At 36.0% G+C, this 17,920-nt stretch overlaps 1 protein-coding gene across 1 annotated transcript in view; it reads right to left on the bottom strand.

The window, feature by feature from the left end:
• The window catches only part of LOC150076571 (heat shock 70 kDa protein 14-like), a 231,739-nt gene that overhangs the window by 171,358 nt on the left and 42,461 nt on the right, over positions 1–17,920 (bottom strand). The window contains exon 3 of the mRNA XM_090387461.1: positions 9,759–9,881. Coding sequence (XP_090243587.1) covers positions 9,759–9,881 — 123 coding nt within the window. The remainder of the gene's footprint in view (positions 1–9,758; positions 9,882–17,920) is intronic.

Raw genomic sequence — 17,920 nt, 5'->3', positions numbered from 1 at the left:
ATTGATAGTTGGAGTTTCCTTTCAATAGAGAACATATTTTGTGAGTGACTGGATAATGAGGTCATCGGCATAAAGATAAGTTTCTACTGAATTCAGTATGGTTGTTGTTAGTGTGTATTCTAACTGCGAAGAGTGTAGCACTAAGGACTGACCCTTGTGGGACTCCTTCCTCCTGTATGTAGATTTTGGAGAGTGTACCTCGATAACAGACCTGGAGAGTTCGATATTCGAGAAAGCTCTGAATTAATGCTGGTAAATGTCCTTTTAATCCTAGGGCATGTAGGTCATGAAGGATGCCATGATGCCACGTAGTTTCAAAGGCTTTCTCTATATCTAAGCTCACCATAACCAAACATTCATTTTTTATGAATGTATTTCGCACATTTGCCTCAGGTCTTTATCATAAGGTCTAAGGTAGATCTGTTTTTACGAAATCCAAACTGATTGTTGTTCACAGTAGTTTGAGTTTCCAAATATCAGGTGAGGCGACGATGTACCATTTTTTCCAGTCTTACCTAAGCAGCTAGTAAGTGAGATTGGCCTATAATTATGCGGGTCTGATTGGTCTTTTCCTGGTTTTGGAATGGGTAGAACTACAGAATGGCGCCAGGATAGGGGAAAGTAATTTGCAACAAATATTCGGTTGAAAAGTTTTAGGCGAGAGTAACGAGTTCTCTCATTTAGATTTTTTAACATTAAGTAGTATATGCCGTCTGGACGAGGTGCACTATTAGCTGATTTTTTTTAAAGATTCTTCTAATTCATATATGGTAAGTGGTTCATTGTAAGAGAGGGCTGACTTCGTTCTAAAATTTATTTTATATTTTTCAGCTATTGATTTGGCTTTTAGGAAAGTTGGATCATATGGGGTTGATGCAGAATGTTGAGCAAAAGATTAAGCGAGGATGTTTGCAATATTCTCGGGACGGGTTACCTCTTGTCCTTTATAGACGACGATTGAGGAGGGAATTGATGGAGACTTTCCGGTAAGGCATCTTATTTGCACTTGTGTGTCTTTAGTGACAGATGAAGCAAAATGAATCGAAGACTCGTTTTTAGCTTTTCGCCGGATGTAACGGGCCTGGGCTTTAAGTTTCTTATAGATAATCAGATTGGCAGTGGTTGGATTTTTTTGGAACTGATTCCATGCCTTGTTCTTTTCCCCCTTAGCAGTGTTACATGCCAAATTCCACCAGTAATTTTTGTGTTTGGATTCTTTAATTAAAGTTTTAGGAATGGTAGTAGCAGCTGCTGCCAACATTTGTTCTGTGATGTGTTTAACGGCGTCATCTATGGAGTGATGATGGATAATATCATCATCTAATGTAACGCCTGATGCATATTTATTCCAGTCAGCTTTTGAGAATTTCCACTTAGTTCGACCACTTACTGGTAAGTTTCTTCTTGTGCAGAGCTTACAGATTATAGGAAAATGGTCACTGTTTAATGGATTTTCTGAAACTCTCCAATCGAAGTCTGGAAATAACATTGGTGAGCATAATGACAGATCTATAGCAGAAGTTGAGCCTGTTGGAAAATGGACATAGGTGTCGGAGCCTGTGTTTACCAGTGTGATATTATGCTTTACAAGAAAAGCCTCTATCGTGCGTCTCCAGTTGTCTGTATGTAAAGATCCCCATAACTGGTGATGCGCATTAAAATCACCCAATACGCAGAAAGGAGAAGGTAGTTGTAAGATAAGATCATCTAGTTCAGTTATGGAGCAGTTCTGATTTGGTGAGATATATATGGATACAAGAGTAAGCGTTGTGCCAAGAGCGAGGCGTACTTCTAAAATGCTTTGTACAGGAATATGTCTGGATGGGATTTTACTGTCAATCAATATAGCTACACCACCATGATACCCATGGGCAGAGATCCTGCCTTGCCTGAACAAGGTATAGTTTTTAACTGAAAGTGTCACTTGTGGAGAGAGATTTGTTTCTTGTAGACAGATGCGTACTGGATGATGCTGATTTATCAAGTCGTGAATATTGTCTATGTTGCTACGGAGGCCTCTACAATTCCATTGAATCAACTGATCCATTATTTAGCATTTGAAGTAGAAAGTATTTCTGACTGTTTTTTTGAGCCAATCTGTTTATGGCGTTCCAGTTTTATTTTATCTTTTCTCGGGAAAGTGGGTCGTGCAGTATCCATGTCTTCCTCAGCATGTATTTCTAAGACGGTTTCATCATTGTTAGTGGTGTTATCACTTTCCATATCTGCGGTTAGAGTATTTTGCAGTTTAAGATTTCTCAGACTTTCAGTATCTGAACGTGATGGAGTAATAGTTGGTGGTACAGTGACTGGGGTATTATTTGCTTGGTCTTTTACTTGGACTCCTGCGGATTCGATAGAACAGCCCGAGCCCAGCCGGAAATGGATGTAGCTGGTGGTGTGGACACTTCAGTTTGGGTTCCCTCTGTTTTGTATTTTTGTGTTGCAGTTGCATATGTGAGTTTCGGTACTGTGAGCAAAACTTGTTTCCTTGCTTCTTGATAAGTCACTTTGTTTTCTATTTTGTATTTCTGTATCTTCTTTCCTGTTTTCCAGGCTTCACAAACTTTTGAGTAAGCTGGATGGCTACCGTTACAGTTTGGACATACAAGTGTTTGTGCTGGGCAGTCTGAGTGTGTTCCTTGGATCCACAGTTGGGGCACAATGAAACCCCCTCTACACACTGTTTGAGCATGGCCAAATTTTTGGCACTTGAAGCACCTGAGTGGATTGGGGATATAAGGTCGGATATGGCAGTTCAGATATCCAGCCTTAACTGTAGCTGGAAGGATTGGTGTCGAAAAGGTCAGTATAACACTGCGTGTCGGAACCAGTTCATCATCTTTCTTGATTTTAATTTGCTTTGCCTGTATAACTTTTTGGTCTTGTAGCTCTTGGACTAATTCCTCTTCAGTAGCATTTAATAAGTCCCACTCAGAGAGCACTCCTTTGGATGAATTTAGGGTGGCATGTGGAGTTACTGTGACAGGAATATTCGCAAATTTTGAGATTCTTAGTAGGGCTTCAGAGTGCCTCCTATTCATAGTCTCTATAAGTAGATCTCCGGAGCGGAGTCTTTTCACCATTCTAGGTGGTCCGGCAGCATTCTTGAGACATTTCTCGATTAGAAATGGAGAAAGTGCACCTATCAGTTGATTTGTTTGGGAATGTATTATAAGAAACAGTGGTGATTCCTTTTTGGAAACTTCTGTTCTTTGTCTCTTAGGATGGGAAGTGTCAAAGTCAGTTTGGTCTGTCCTTGGACAGGTTGAGGCACGAGGCTCAACATATGGATAACTATCTTTGTGATCCATGTCAGCTCCTTTTAGCCCTTGGCAGAGAGGCTTTTCTGCCAAGGTTACCGGCCCTGCCATGGGGAGGCAGGAGCAGTGCCGCTAGAGTGACCAAGCGGTGTAAGTTAGTTTGTTAGTTTTAAGGAAATAAAAAAGAAAGGTGGTTTTCCTTTCTGTAACTTAATTACAATTCGTAAGAGTAAGTTGTCAATAAATAACTTTAAACGTAAGAAAAACTTTCCAAATTAACAAGAACTGTCGCAGTGAGAAAACGCTTTGTAAATAGCTCAGAGAATCGCTCGATCACAATAACGCTTGGCACCCGGGGCCAATCTTCCATGTGCAACAGTATCAAAAGCCTTTCTAAGATCCAAATATATAATATCAAAGTTATTCCCTGCATCCAGTTCTTTTGTGACTGCATCATAGTATCCAATCAAATTGGTCAGGCAAGACTTCCCCCTTAACAAAACCATGCTGTGTCCGAGCTATAACTGAAGTCTTGTCTAGATGATCCTGCAGTGCTTCTTTAACCAGTGCCTCCATTCATTTTCCTGGAACAGAAGTTAAACTCACAGGTCTACAATTACTTGTGTCGGCCTTTGATCCTCCTTTGTGAATTGGGGTCACATTTGCACATCTCCAGTCTATGGGTACCTCCTTTGAGTACAAAGAAGCTCACATAATTATGGCTCTGCCTTTGCTGCCTCCTTTAACATAACTGGATAGATCTCATCCACCCCGAATGCCTTTTTTATGTTTATCTTCAACAATTTCTCCTCCACTTTCGTCTGTTATTACAAAATCATCCAGCTCACTGCCAGAGTTTACTTCACCTCTGGCATTCCCCTTCCTGAATAACTTCCTCATGTGTGAATGTAGATGCAAAATACTCGTTTAGTTTGTTAGTCACCTGAGGACGATCATCAACAGTTGAACCATTAATATCCAGTGTATCTCCCATCAACTGGCAGCATTTTATAAATATGACTATTAAGGCTGAACAAATAAAAATTAAAATAAATTTTTAAGAATATAATAAGATATTTTATTTTTAGTGTCTAGATTATAATTAAAAAACTCTATTCACTGCCATGTTATACTATTCTAAACATGAAGTGAAGAGATTACCAGTTATGTTGTGAGTTTCTTTTTTTTTAAAAACTGTCTTTATAATACAGTATAACCCTTTTAATCCGGACTTACAGGACCACACTCGGTCCAGATTAGCAAAAGTCCGGATTAAATGGAAGCTATTGTTAACGTACCAGTTTTTTATTTAATGTTACTAAATGACAAAATTTTAACTAAATTGGTTTTTATATTAAATTAATAAAACAATATTTTAAAGTCCAAATTATAAAAAGTAAAAGAACATGGTAAGTAAATGAAATACTGTACAAAGCAATAAAGTTTTAATGTAGAACACTTAATACATTTCACTAGATTAAACACAAAAAAAAAAAATAAAAAATATATATATACATTACAACACAAAACAAATAACTATTTTCGAGACGTCTTCAATGTTTTTTTGCTTTAATTTTGAAACATTTTCAAAATTAATGCATGGACAATGCTAGCTGCAGGTGTCAACTGAATAGGCCAGCACTCGATATTACCCTACGATTGTCTCGGACCATACCACATGATCCGGTCGGATTTCTGGAGGTCACGACCATAAAACAATTAGCAGGCCCCTGTTTGTGAGGCTTTTCTGTTAGTGCAATCTATTATAAATGGATAGTAAATACAATCTTATTGAATTTGCGATAATACCGACAGCTGAAATTCTGTGGATTTTTACATTATTATGGTGAAATGTGTTTCCCCTTCTATGAAATCATCAATCATATCAAAAACATAAATAAATTTTCAGAATGTTCTCTACATCGCTATTTTTTAATTTTCGTAACTTGTTACTCCGTTCTCACTTGCGTGTATCGTGTTAGTTGCAATTTGTGCATGCAGTGTTCTTTGTTATTGATTGCTTATCTTTTTTTATTGTTTTAAATTTTAAAGTCCCTACCAAATGTCAGTGAACAAAAAAAATTTTTTTTTTCGATAGAATTTTTCCCATGACTGAAAATCCAGTTCGGATTAACAGAAAGTCCGGATCATTGGGGTCCACATTAACAGGGTTCTATTGAAAGTTATTTTATATTCACAGTACAAAAAAAAGATTACTGGGGGAAAAAAATTTAACACGAACTGTGTATTTGTTGGAGCATTATAAAAATTTTTTTTTTTTTTTAAGAGTTCTGTAATTATCAAAAGGATAACAAGTTTAAAAAAAAAACAGGATAAAAAAATTTTAAAAAAACCAAACTATTAGTGCTATGAAGTTAAAATTTCCTTTTTACAATATACTAATTGTTAAATAGGGAAAAAAAAAAATAATAATAAATAAAAGACTCGTATGCAAAAATGGATCATATAAAGAAGTAGGTGTCATGAAAAGCTCTTTTTAGGATTTTTTAATTTTAAATTTAAACAGTAAAATGCCATTATAAAAAACTTCTCAGAGGTGCATAAATTATTTCATACCAAATTTTGTTGTAATGATTATTATTAAAATTATTTAAAAGAACTATTTTTTAAAATAATTTCTTCTATACTTTTCTAATATACACAATTAGCAATTCCCTTTATTTCACTTAAATGTTTATTTTAAAATCAAAAATGGCAAATGTGTATTATAACAGTAAAAAATTTCTTCTGGAATCTCATTTTTAAAGCATATTTTAATGTACAATAAATACAATATCACATAAAATTTTAATAAACCCCATATTTGGAAATTTTTAGGTCTGTAGCATGTGCAATATCACACGGTCTTTCATTTCGCTCAAAGCGTTTCACAATTTCATATTTTTTCTCTATCGACAGAGGCAGACTGGCCATAAGCCTTACCGGGGAAACCGCGGTGGGCCGGAGGCCAGTGTGATTTTGGCCATAAACCATAGTATGAGGACACTATAAATTTTACCGGGTGAGAATTTGTGACCCAGTCCGCCTCTGTTTATCGATATTGCTTTTCTTTTTCTCTCTGAATCTGCAGTGTCTTTTTTTTCCAGGATGCTTCCTTTTCACACCTTTTAAGTATTTTACTTATTTTTAGGGAATAAAGCACAATTACAAAACGAGGAGGCACGCTTGATACACATAAACAAAGCTGCTCAGCAGATACCACAACCCAAATGGCACCATTTCGGGATTATTTGGCCCTTCTTTGGTGGGTGGGTTATTCTCAGCATATCCGCTGAGAATAAATAACAATGTCTTCTCCTTAGGTGAAGCGTTACTTATTCAAAGTAGTGCATATTACAGCAACTCATTGTGAAAGTATTAACAATAAGAGATTTAACTTAAACAATGCCATTCTTGCAAATTTGGAGTTTTTGTGTGTACTAATATGATGCATTCACACTAACTTGTACATTGTCAAATTCTCTCACAGCATGAGGCTTAAAGCCCTTAAAGCATTTCAGTCTAAATTTATCTTACATACCATCAGGCATCTCTCATATTGTGGAATTATACGACATAACTGTTTGTCATCATTGCATCACCAGGGTACCTACCTACCCACTGAAAAAGGGCCAAATAGCCCTGAAATGGTGCTGTCTGGGTGGTAATATCCACTGAGAATAAGTAATGATGTCTTCTCCTTAGGTGAAGCGTTACTTATTCAAAGTAGTGCAATATCATGGCAACTCATTGTGAAGGTATTCATAATATGAGATTTAACTTAAACAATGCTGTTCTTGCAAATTTGGAGTTTTCACTGAGTACTAATATCATGCATTCGTACTAACTTGTAAACAGTTGTTTCTTTATCAATGTTACAGCAGGCCAACACATTCTCTATTATGTTCAAATGCATTTTGGGCATTTTTTTTAGATGGCAGTGTGCATGCTTCTTCACTGGTAACAAAAACATTGTTTTGTTTGGTACCCAGCAGCAATTCTTGGGTTGGCATTGGAGTGGTAGCAACTTCATCATCCGCCTTCACAAACTCTTCAAATTCGCCAAAAAATCCATATGCTCCTTCAAATTCCTCCATTCCTCACTGTTGCTATCACATTCGTGCTGGACCATGTTTTTCAATGACGTTCTCTCCAAAGCCGCTCTTTTCTGAAGCAGTTGATTATTACACTTGATGTAATACTTTCCCAAGCAATAACAAGATTACGGATAGCATCCAAGACATTCCAATGTGGCTGCAAATTGTTCTCTCCTTCTATGTTGCGGATCAAGTACCTTATCAGGCAGGCTCTATTTGCTCTCATGAGGTTATAAATGCCTTGATCCAGCGGTTGCATTAAACTGGTGGTATGGGGGGTAAAAACAACAGACGTATATTTGCCAACTTAAGTGTCTCAGCAGAATGTGCTGTACAACGGTCTAAAATCAAAATGTTCCTTTTTTCCGAAGCCATTCTTCTGTCCAATTTTGATAAAAAAGACTGAAAAATTTTGACCGTAAGCCAAGCACTTCTATTGGCCTCATAATCACAGGGAAGTTGGTTAACTGCTTTAAAACATCTTGGCTTGGAAAACTTAACAATCACAAGTGGCATAGTTTTGTACTGCCATCTGAATTGCAGCAGAACAGAACAGCGAGTCTTTGTTTACTTAATTTTCCACCATGACAAGACTCTCCTCAAACAGCAAATGTTTTGTTTGACAGCAAATTATAAAATAAACCTGTCTCGTCAAGATTAAAAATATCCTTTGCCTCATATTTTTCCAAGGATGGACCACATAGAACACAACCAGTCTGTAGCCTTTTCTTTGTCGACTAATCCAGACTCACCGCAAACATTTCGCAAAACCAAGTTATTCCTGTCTTTAAATCTTTGTAGCCAGCCACTGCTGCATTTGAAGTCACTAATCCCACGTTGCTGAACTAGATAATTCGCTTTTTCTTGCAAAATCGGACCTGATATTGGCAAATTAGATGCACGCATTTGTTGGTACCACTCAAAAAGTTTTTATTCAAGCTTCTCGTGTTTTGCACCATGAATTCTTTTCCTGTTTTTCATCGCTGCTCTAATATCATGCACTTCTTCAAGTCTTTTTCGGTTTTTCAGTATTGTAGATAAAGTAGGTAAAGGGATGTTGTATTCCTTTGCAATGTCCATTTTGATTCTTTCCATCCTATCAGCCTCTTGTATAATTTTTAGTTTAATTTCCAGGCATCAATCTGTCCATCTACGTTTTGTTGCCGTAACACTGCTGGATAAGATTTAATATAAACAAATTTTAAATTAATTTAAAGACACAAGTTCTGAAAAAGACATCAGCTCAGATAAAAATGGCACAAAATGGCTAGATTGCTGTATACGATAGCAAAAGATTGAACTGGGATAACAATTTACAACTGACCTTATTCCGGTGGAGAGTGAGGGAGTGCATGTAAACAACTTAGAAAAACTTTTTATTCTTTTGTTAATTTAACAACTCATCCTTCAGAAAGATGTTTTTCCGAGTGCACTTGACGTTGTAGCTACCATAAACTGCTTTTGTTTAAATAAAACTAATTTCTAACAAGTGAGTGCCATCCTTCAGAAAGTAGGGAGCCAGGTGGCCAGGGACAATAATCGGATCACTCTGCCAAGATTTGTATTAAACACACAAAATGACAATATTTATTTCTCACAGGGTGAAAAAGAACTTTGTAGTACATATTAACCAAATTTTGTAATAAATGAATATATTTACAAAGAAAAGGCTATCCTTTCGCAGGGGAATGGTATGTGCTTCATATAAATGAGTACTTTGTATAAACCGAGTTTGTATTAACAAGAATTTACTGTACCTTTCATATTCACTAACATGAAAAATTTTAAAATTTTACTTTTTTTTAACACATTATATAAAAATTTGGCATTACTGCAATTGAAAATCTGTGTTCAGTTGTATGGGTAAACTAAGTTGAATTAGATTAATTTTTTTTTTTGTGATCGTACTATGGGGGGTGGGTAAGCACAATCATTATTCATAAATCCTACATTCTCTTTTCTGCACGTTTTAAAACTACCATTTCTGTTTTCTTTCTTCAAGTCACATTTACAATATATGGATACATTATGTCATAATTTTTACATTCAAACAAGACAAAATAGTGAAATTTTTTGTGAAGGTGGTATTCATTGTAACAGATTTTATTGCACTACATTATGAATATTAATAATTTACATCTATACTAGTGTGTGTGTGTGTGTGTGTGTGTGTGTGTGTGTGTGTGTGTGTGTGTGTGTGTGTGTGTGTGTGTGTGTGTGTGTGTGTGTGTGTACACCTCTAGCAAATTCCGAACATGAAAATACTAACAACTGACAAATAGTTAAGAATAATAACTACTGATCACAATTTCAAAACTAAATTAAATATGGAGTAAGCATCAAAATGAAATTCTATCTTTTCTCAAACTTTCAAGCTTGAGAAAAGATAGATACAAACCTTGCAAGAACTTTTCTGAATTTCCCCTTCTACTTCAACATTTATACCAATTAAATGCTTGAGACAGGTAATAGTATTTGCTGCATTACTGCTCATACCATGTTTAGCTGCCATACCTACGGACTGAATACAGACACACACATAAATATATACATAGAATAAATCAAGTACAAAAAAAAAAAGAATAAAAAAAAAAAAAAAAAAACAGAAAAAGAAAAGAAAGAAAATTAGTACAGCAAACATTAGTGGCTGCAATGCATTATCCACTACCTGTTGCTTATACTAATTTAAATAAAAATAAAAGTAAATGAAACAGGTAACAGTAGCATGGCAAACCAGCAAAGCAAAAAACAAACAAATACATAATAAAGGGTATTGCAGAAGGAATGCTCATAAAATAATTTAGAAAAACCAATTAATAAAATACCAAATAACATAAATTTATGAAATTCCAATTAATTCAAATTTAGCAGTTCCCGGAAGATAGTACCATGTCGAAATTATGCAAAATATCACTAAAAATGGAAAACCAAACAAAGTGACCAAAAAATTAAAATAAATAAATAAAACAGACTGACCATTATGCCAATAATGATCAAGGAATCACTGCATTTTGAAAAAGAGACAAATCCATGCATCGCCGAACTGATACACTCATCGATTTACAAATGCAATGGATCTAAATAATGGTGGTCCTTATCCTTTATCTTGATTTCATCCCCCTTACTTTATTATGTATTGGTTTGTTTTTTTGCTCTACTGGTTTCCATGCCACTGGCACCTGTTTCATTTACTTTTATTTTAATTTAAACTCAATAGTATGAACCAGAGCTGTGATGCTCAATATGTTCTACGTTGATCTCAATATTTGTAAAAGAATAAGAGAAGTTTACCTCAATATGATACATAGAACACTTCATTATGATACTCTCCAGAAATTAAAACGAAACCAATTAAAAAATCAAAAATCTTATATTACAGTAAAAATTAATTAAAAAATGAATAGCAAATGCTTAAAAAACAGTACTCACCTTGTATAAAATCTTCAATAAATTTATTGGTAGATGGTGGCTAAATTTAGGTTGGAAGAAGCATTAAAAAGAACTAATGCGGAGAATGGGGTGAAAATATTTTAAACAGATTTTAAAATGAGCGCAAGGAAGTAGAAGTGCAGATCTCCAATCCTTGGTTGTCATAAAGAGGTTAAAGGACACGAATGAGAAAAAGAAAAGACCGGTAGTGCCAACAGTCGTTAAGAGGGACTTTCGTTGAATAAACCATCACCAGTTGGCAAATGGGAGAGAAGTGAGCACGTGTTGTATTTAAAGTTTATCTATACTCTCGTGATGCTCTTTTTGACACATGGGAACTTTAGCCACGAGAGGTTCTGAGCCGGTGGTGAGAGGTTGAAGGGAAGTTTAGCATTAATAATATTGAGATCGGAATGGTGTCGGTACCATTCGATGGTGAGGGCTTCATATTGAAGAATTCTGTAGCTCAATCTAAGTTTAATAATGGTGATGGCAGAGTCAATAAGGGGGTTTGGTTGTGGGTTTGAGCGTGGGTTGTTAACTCAGTGCAGGATTGACTTGTCCTGAAACTACTGAAGTGGTAGTATGCGCGGGTATTGGAAGTTGTGGAGGAACCGAATTTGGTGGTAGTGCTGCCGATGTAACAGGTGTCGCAGTTTGGTTGGCATTTTATGAGACATATTATATTATTGAGATCATTGATGGGATATTTGTGCGTATCTTTATAAGAATTAAATAGGAAACCTAGTTTATTGTAAGTAGAGAAGGTGAGGGAGATGTCGGTATCTTTGAATGTATGTCGGAATTGTGCTGTGAGAACTATGCGAATATTTGTCTTGTTACTGTGTCTGGTGGGGTTATTAATACTGTTTTTAACAGTGGATATTGCGTGTTGGATGAGTTGAGGGCGGGGGGGGGGGGGGGGTAGCTCCTGGCTATGAATTTATCAGTAAGGTATTGAAGTTCATTGTGTAGACCATTTTGTGAAAGACTGAATTTGATAGCATTGTAGATTTGGTTGTGTAGGACGGCTTTTTTGGTACTAAGGGGATGATGTGAAGTGAAATGTCGATATTTACCGGTATGCGTGTTTTTTCTGAAAATCTAGGTGTTTAAATTTGTGTCTGTTGTATATGTTTCGTAGCTAGTGAGATTAAGAAAATTAATCTGGTTGTCCGTTGCGATTTCGAGGGTAAGGTTTAGCCTGTCATGTATTGTATTGAATTTTAAAAAAAGATTGTCTATGGTTGTTCTGTTGCCTATTATTAGGGTATCATCGGCGTAGTGTATGTATAATTTAATTTCACAAGGGAAAGGATGTAAAATTTGGTTTTCATTAGTGGCGAGATAAATTTCAGAAAGGGGGGGGGGGGCAGAAATGCCTAAACCCATTGGTAGACCGAATGTTTGTCAATAAATTTTATTATTAAATCTAAAATATCTAGTGTCTAGTAAAAGAGTGGTAAGTTCAAGGATGTGGTCAACTGACAGAGAGGTCAACTGAAAGAACAACTGTAGACAATCTTTTTTTAAAATTCAATACAATACATGACAGGCTAAACTTTACACTCGAAATCGCAACGGACAACCAGATTAATTTTCTTAATCTCACTAGCTATGAAACATATAAAACAGACACAAATTTAAATACCTAGATTTTCAGAAAAAACACGCATATTTCACTTCACATCATCCCCTTAGTACCAAAAAAGCCGTCCTACACAACCAAATTTTTGGTTGAAATCAATGATCTCAATAATATAATATGTCTCATAAAATGCCAACCAAACTGCGACACCTGTTACATCGGCAGCACTACCACCAAATTCGGTTTCTCCACAACTTCCAATACCCATGCATACTACCACTTCAACAGTTTCAGGACAAGTCAATCCTGCACTGAGTTAACAACCCACGCTCAAACCCACAACCACACCCCCCCCCCTTATTGACTCTGCCATCACCATTATTAAACTTAGATCGAGCTACAGAATTTTTCAATATGAAGCCCTCACCATCGAATGGTACCGACACCATTCCGATCTCAATATTATTAATGCTAAACTTCCCTTCAACCTCTCACCGGCTCAGAACCTCTCGCGACTAAAGTTCCCACGTGTCAAAAAGAGCATCATGAGAGTATAGATAAACTTTAAATACAACACGCGCTCACTTCTCTCCCATTTTCCTACTGATGACGGTTTATCCAATGAAAGTCCCTCGTAACGACTATTGGCACCACCGGTCTTCTCTTTTTTTTCATTTGCGTCCTTTAACCTCTTTATGACAACCAAGGATTGGAGATCTGCACTTCTACTTCCTTGCGCTCATTTTAAAATCTGTTTAAAATATTTTCACCCCATTCTCTGCCTTAGTTCTTTTTAATGCTTCTTCCAACCTAAATTTAGCCACCATCTACCAATAAATTTATTGCAGATTTATCACGGTATTATAAGATTACTATAATTTCACTATAGTAAAAAATAATTTAAAAACAATTGAACATAATTAAAAATCAATTTAATGCAATTAAAAATTAAGTAAAAAATTAATTAAAAGAATTTAACAAAAAATGACAAAATGAGTTTCCTTCCTGAAGCTAACAAACCCTTTTCGACTGTATGTCGTGATCACAGGAATGAAAATTACCGAATAGAGGTGAGTATGAAACTGAAATAGGGATTATTTGTCTTCGCATATAAGCATAAAAGACCACGAATCGGAGATTAGATATGGCCGGCAAACATTAACAGAATTCTCATGTAATTTAATTTCGACAATTTCTGCAATTAAGTCTCGTATAATTATGTTGGACATTAAGTACTTTAGCCTCATTAAATAAAAAAGTATGTTTTTCATTAACGGCATGAAAGGCTAATTCTGATGCTGCTGAACAGGAAGCACGAACTGAGGCCGCAAGTTGATTAACACGAAAATTCAGAGGAAATCACATAGAACTTTCATAAGACAAGTCGCAATCACCACAAGAAATGTTGTATACCAGGTCATTTATTTGTGTTGCAAACGAGGAAAGGACTGAGCGATTGTTCAGTATAGTATGTAATTTTCTGTATTGGCCTAGATCGATTTTAAATTCAGTATCTTTAAAGAATCTGTTAAGCTGTTCGTGCCACTGTTTAATATATGGGACAGAAATAAAGTATTTTTTGATATTACTATTGTTGGTTGGTGTAGTTTTTTGTATCCTATCGTAGTTTTGTACCCTAATTCGGTTTATTGTAGCAAGGGGTTAACTCCCGTTTAAGAATCTGTTGGTTAATACTTGTATTTCTGAGCCCAGAGCAGATTCCGTAGTTGAATATTTATAGGCACATTGAGAAATTGATTAAAGATAATAGATCTTTTGTAAGTGTACGGTGATAGCTGTTATAATGCAAGAGCATACCGGTGTTTGTAGGTTTACAATAGATGTTAAATTGGATGTTATTTGAGTTCCGAATAAGCATGAAATTCAGAAAAATTTAATGACTTATCTGTATTCTTCATTTCCAATGTAAATTTGAGTCTAGAATGAATATTATTAAACGAATGTAAAATGTCTTGAATAGTGCTACTATCAATAATAAACTAGAACATCATCTAAATACCTTCCATAGTATGTAATATGGGGTAGAAAAGGCATCAAATGTATATGCTCAATCATTGAGAGATAGACATCCGATATTAAGCTGCTTAGACTCAATCCCATGGGCAAACCCAAAAATTTGTTTGTATACATTGTCTCAAAAGGTGATATAGTTGGCTTCAACCAAGAGTTTAATTAAGTGAAAAATTTCCTTAATAGGAAGCTTCGTATAATTAATTGGTATAGAGTATTATTGAACATATCCCAAAGAATATCTAATGTATTCACCGTTTACATCCGTATATATAATGAGGTAAAATCTAGTGAGAATAAATTATCATTGTCGCCAAGTCTACAGTCCTTAAGGTTATTAAATAATGTATCGTAATTCTTAATCCCAGGTATAACGTATCGATACAATTATGGGGGATTTTTTGACCAGTTTGGTGCAAAATTACATTAGATTAACACTAAGATATTCAGCCCAAAGTTAGCATTAGTAGAGGCATTTGATGCAAGAAAGCAAGCTTATGCAGCATCAGCCAAAAGAAAAAACCACTTCCACTTTACCCCTGTGTTCGTTCAAAATACCTGTCCAGCTGAGCCTTAAATTTATTTAGGCTATCAACTTCCACAACAAGGGATGGAAGTCTGTTCCACCAACCAACAACCTGCTGGCTAAAGGCAAACTTCCGCACATCTATCCTGCATCTGTCTTTCCTCAATTTGAATTTATGCCCTCTCAGGTGATTATTCTGAGCAAGAGGAAGAATCCCATCAGCATTGAGAATGCTCAAACCATTCAAGGCTTTATACACCTTTATCATATCATCTCGCCGGTGCTCAGTCTCCAGACACAGTAATTTGCAAAACTTAAGCCTTTCTTCGTAAGAGCACCAATTTGTTCCATTCACTAATGGAAGTTACCATATTTCTTTTCTAAAATATTGCCTTCAAAACAATATTATTCCGAAATTTGCCATGGTAAATTTAAATCATAAAATTTCAGGTATAAGCAACTAGCACTTGCCACATCATGTAATACAGTTAAACTTGCCTTAAGATCTCGTAATCTAATAAACAAAAATACCTTTCCCAGGTTAGGAAACCTCATGACAAATTAAAAAATTATCTACATCCTAACGAATGGTCTGTGCTGAAGACCTCCTAGATTTGCGATGTGAAGCACAAGCCTCAGAAATAAAAAAGAGATACGTTAACAAATTGAATACATTATCAGGAGGGTCATGACACGTTCATACAAGTTCAAACACATTTCGCAAGCTTGCAACCAAGTGCATAAGAGTTGGGTGACCCCCGCATACATACATACATACGTGCTGCAGCAGAACACTTCAGCTAGTTTGAGAACCCCCCCCCCTCACCAAACACTCAACAAACCGACATATCAACATTTACAAATCTTTACTCCTATACGCTATCACAAGACCAGATTTCACTTTTATCCAAAGTGATAAAATTATAATTTACCACCCCGGAAATTACCTAAAAAACAGTGCTTAAGTGATATTGGATTTGGACTTCATAAAGTTCCACAAAAAGATTTATTTATTCAAAGGTTAACCAACCGTTGGTTAAACGTAACATAAAAGAAACATGACTTCCTAAATTTCCTACAGAAACTTGACATTTTCAACCTTGGTAATACAGACAATACAATCAATACAGGCAATACAATCAATACAAGACAGGCAATACAATCCGGGATTAAAAACTACGATACATTATTTAATAACCTTAAGGACTGTAGACTTGGCGATAATGATAATTTATTCTCACTAGCTGTTACCTTGTTACGAATGTAAAATCAGAAATGTTTTGAGATATGTTAAATAATAACTCTGTACCGATTAGTTATACGAAAAAATTTCCTATTAAGGAAATTTTTCACTCTTAGTTTAAAAACTATATCACTTTTCCAGACGAAGTATAAAACAAATTTTTGGTTTGCCAATCGGATTGCGTCTAAGCGACTTAATATTGGAGTCTATCTCTCAACAATTCGAGTTTGAGGACGAGGGTTGCCGGTGCGGAAGTGCCTTTCTGCCGCTCTTGGAACAGAGAAGTTTTTTCTGATTAATTTTCTGCTTATTAGTTTAAATTGACATATTAACTTATTTTCTAGAGTAGCTTTATATTCCTATATACGGTACTTAAGTTTAAAGTAACTTAGATAGAGATTTTGTAGGTATTACTTAGTATCAGAAAGGGTATCAAATCCACGTGTTTACCGTTCGTAAATAGCCGCCATTGTTACAGGAAAATTAATCAGTAAAATCTATTAATCTTGTTGAACTTCACTGGCAATTAAATTGTACTTTTAACTATACATATAACCACTTAGGTTACGTAACATAAATAATTAATACATAACTTGATACGGAAGTTATATAAAGGGATTTCGTAGATAACACTCGTTACTGAAACAAATATTTCGTAGATAACACTCGTTACTGAATCAAATATTTCGTAGATAACACTCGTTACTGAAACATAAATATTTCGTAGATAACACTCGTAGATTTCGTAGATAACACTCGTTACTGAAACATAAATATAGCGTCATAACTGTGTTGGGATACAAGTCTAGGATTTAATTTTATACTGAAATTGAAATTTTATTGAAAGTAAATCGAAATCATGACTCAAACCAGAGCAGCAAAGCAAAAGGCTCAAGCTCAAGCTAATGCTGTGGCTCAGGGGAGAACTGAGGGGGGGGGCAGATGCCCTCTGAATGACAGCCTTTTAAGATGCACTATTTGCTTGATGTTTGCGGAGCAGTCAGGTATGGGACATGATACTGCCATGGGGGATGTCTTTGTATGTGTGCGATGCAAGGAGTGTAAGGAAATCATGCGACAACTCAGCGTTGTTATGGGCCTATATGAGAGCTTGAAGGACAGGGTGCATGCCCTCGAAGGATTACATGTGAGGGGCCCATCAAGCTCTCAGCTGCCCACACCAATGCCTGAGCTTGCACTTGGTCATCGCGCAACACAGCGGCAATCCCCAAGGCAGAATGCGCTGGTCCCAAAGGAACTAGTAGTTGTTGGTGACTCTATTGTCAGGGAAATGGGAAACATGCTTTGTAAAAAGGATAGGCGGAACAGGACCAGGGTATGTCTGCCAGGGGCAAAGGTTGATGACGTTGTAGAGTGGATATCATCTTTTAAGGGCACAAAAGGTGATATAGTTGTACACGTTGGCACTAATGATATTAAGAGTAGGAGACCGGCGGAATTACTTAACAAGTACAGGTCACTAAAAAACAAAAAGCCATGAATTACGGTTGAATTTGAAAGTGTCTGCAATTCTGCCCAGACACGATAGGAGGGAGTATATGATGAGAGCCCTGGCGATCAATTCGGCCCTGGAAAGATTATGCAAGGCTCAAGGGGTAGAATTTTTTTTCAGCCTGGTCTGTACTTGTTAACAGGAGAGACTGCTTCTACAGGGATGGGATACACTTAAATAGAAAGGGTGCAAGAATGTTTGCTGATGCTATCGAGGCAGTGTTAGGTGGG

This window comes from Mastigoproctus giganteus, chromosome 13, assembly GCF_048544385.1.
Source record: "Mastigoproctus giganteus isolate SK-2022 chromosome 13, ASM4854438v1, whole genome shotgun sequence".
NCBI classification, from domain to species: domain Eukaryota; kingdom Metazoa; phylum Arthropoda; class Arachnida; order Uropygi; family Thelyphonidae; genus Mastigoproctus; species Mastigoproctus giganteus.
Note: the sequence above shows the minus strand (reverse complement) of the source record. Positions and strands in the feature narration are given on the sequence as shown.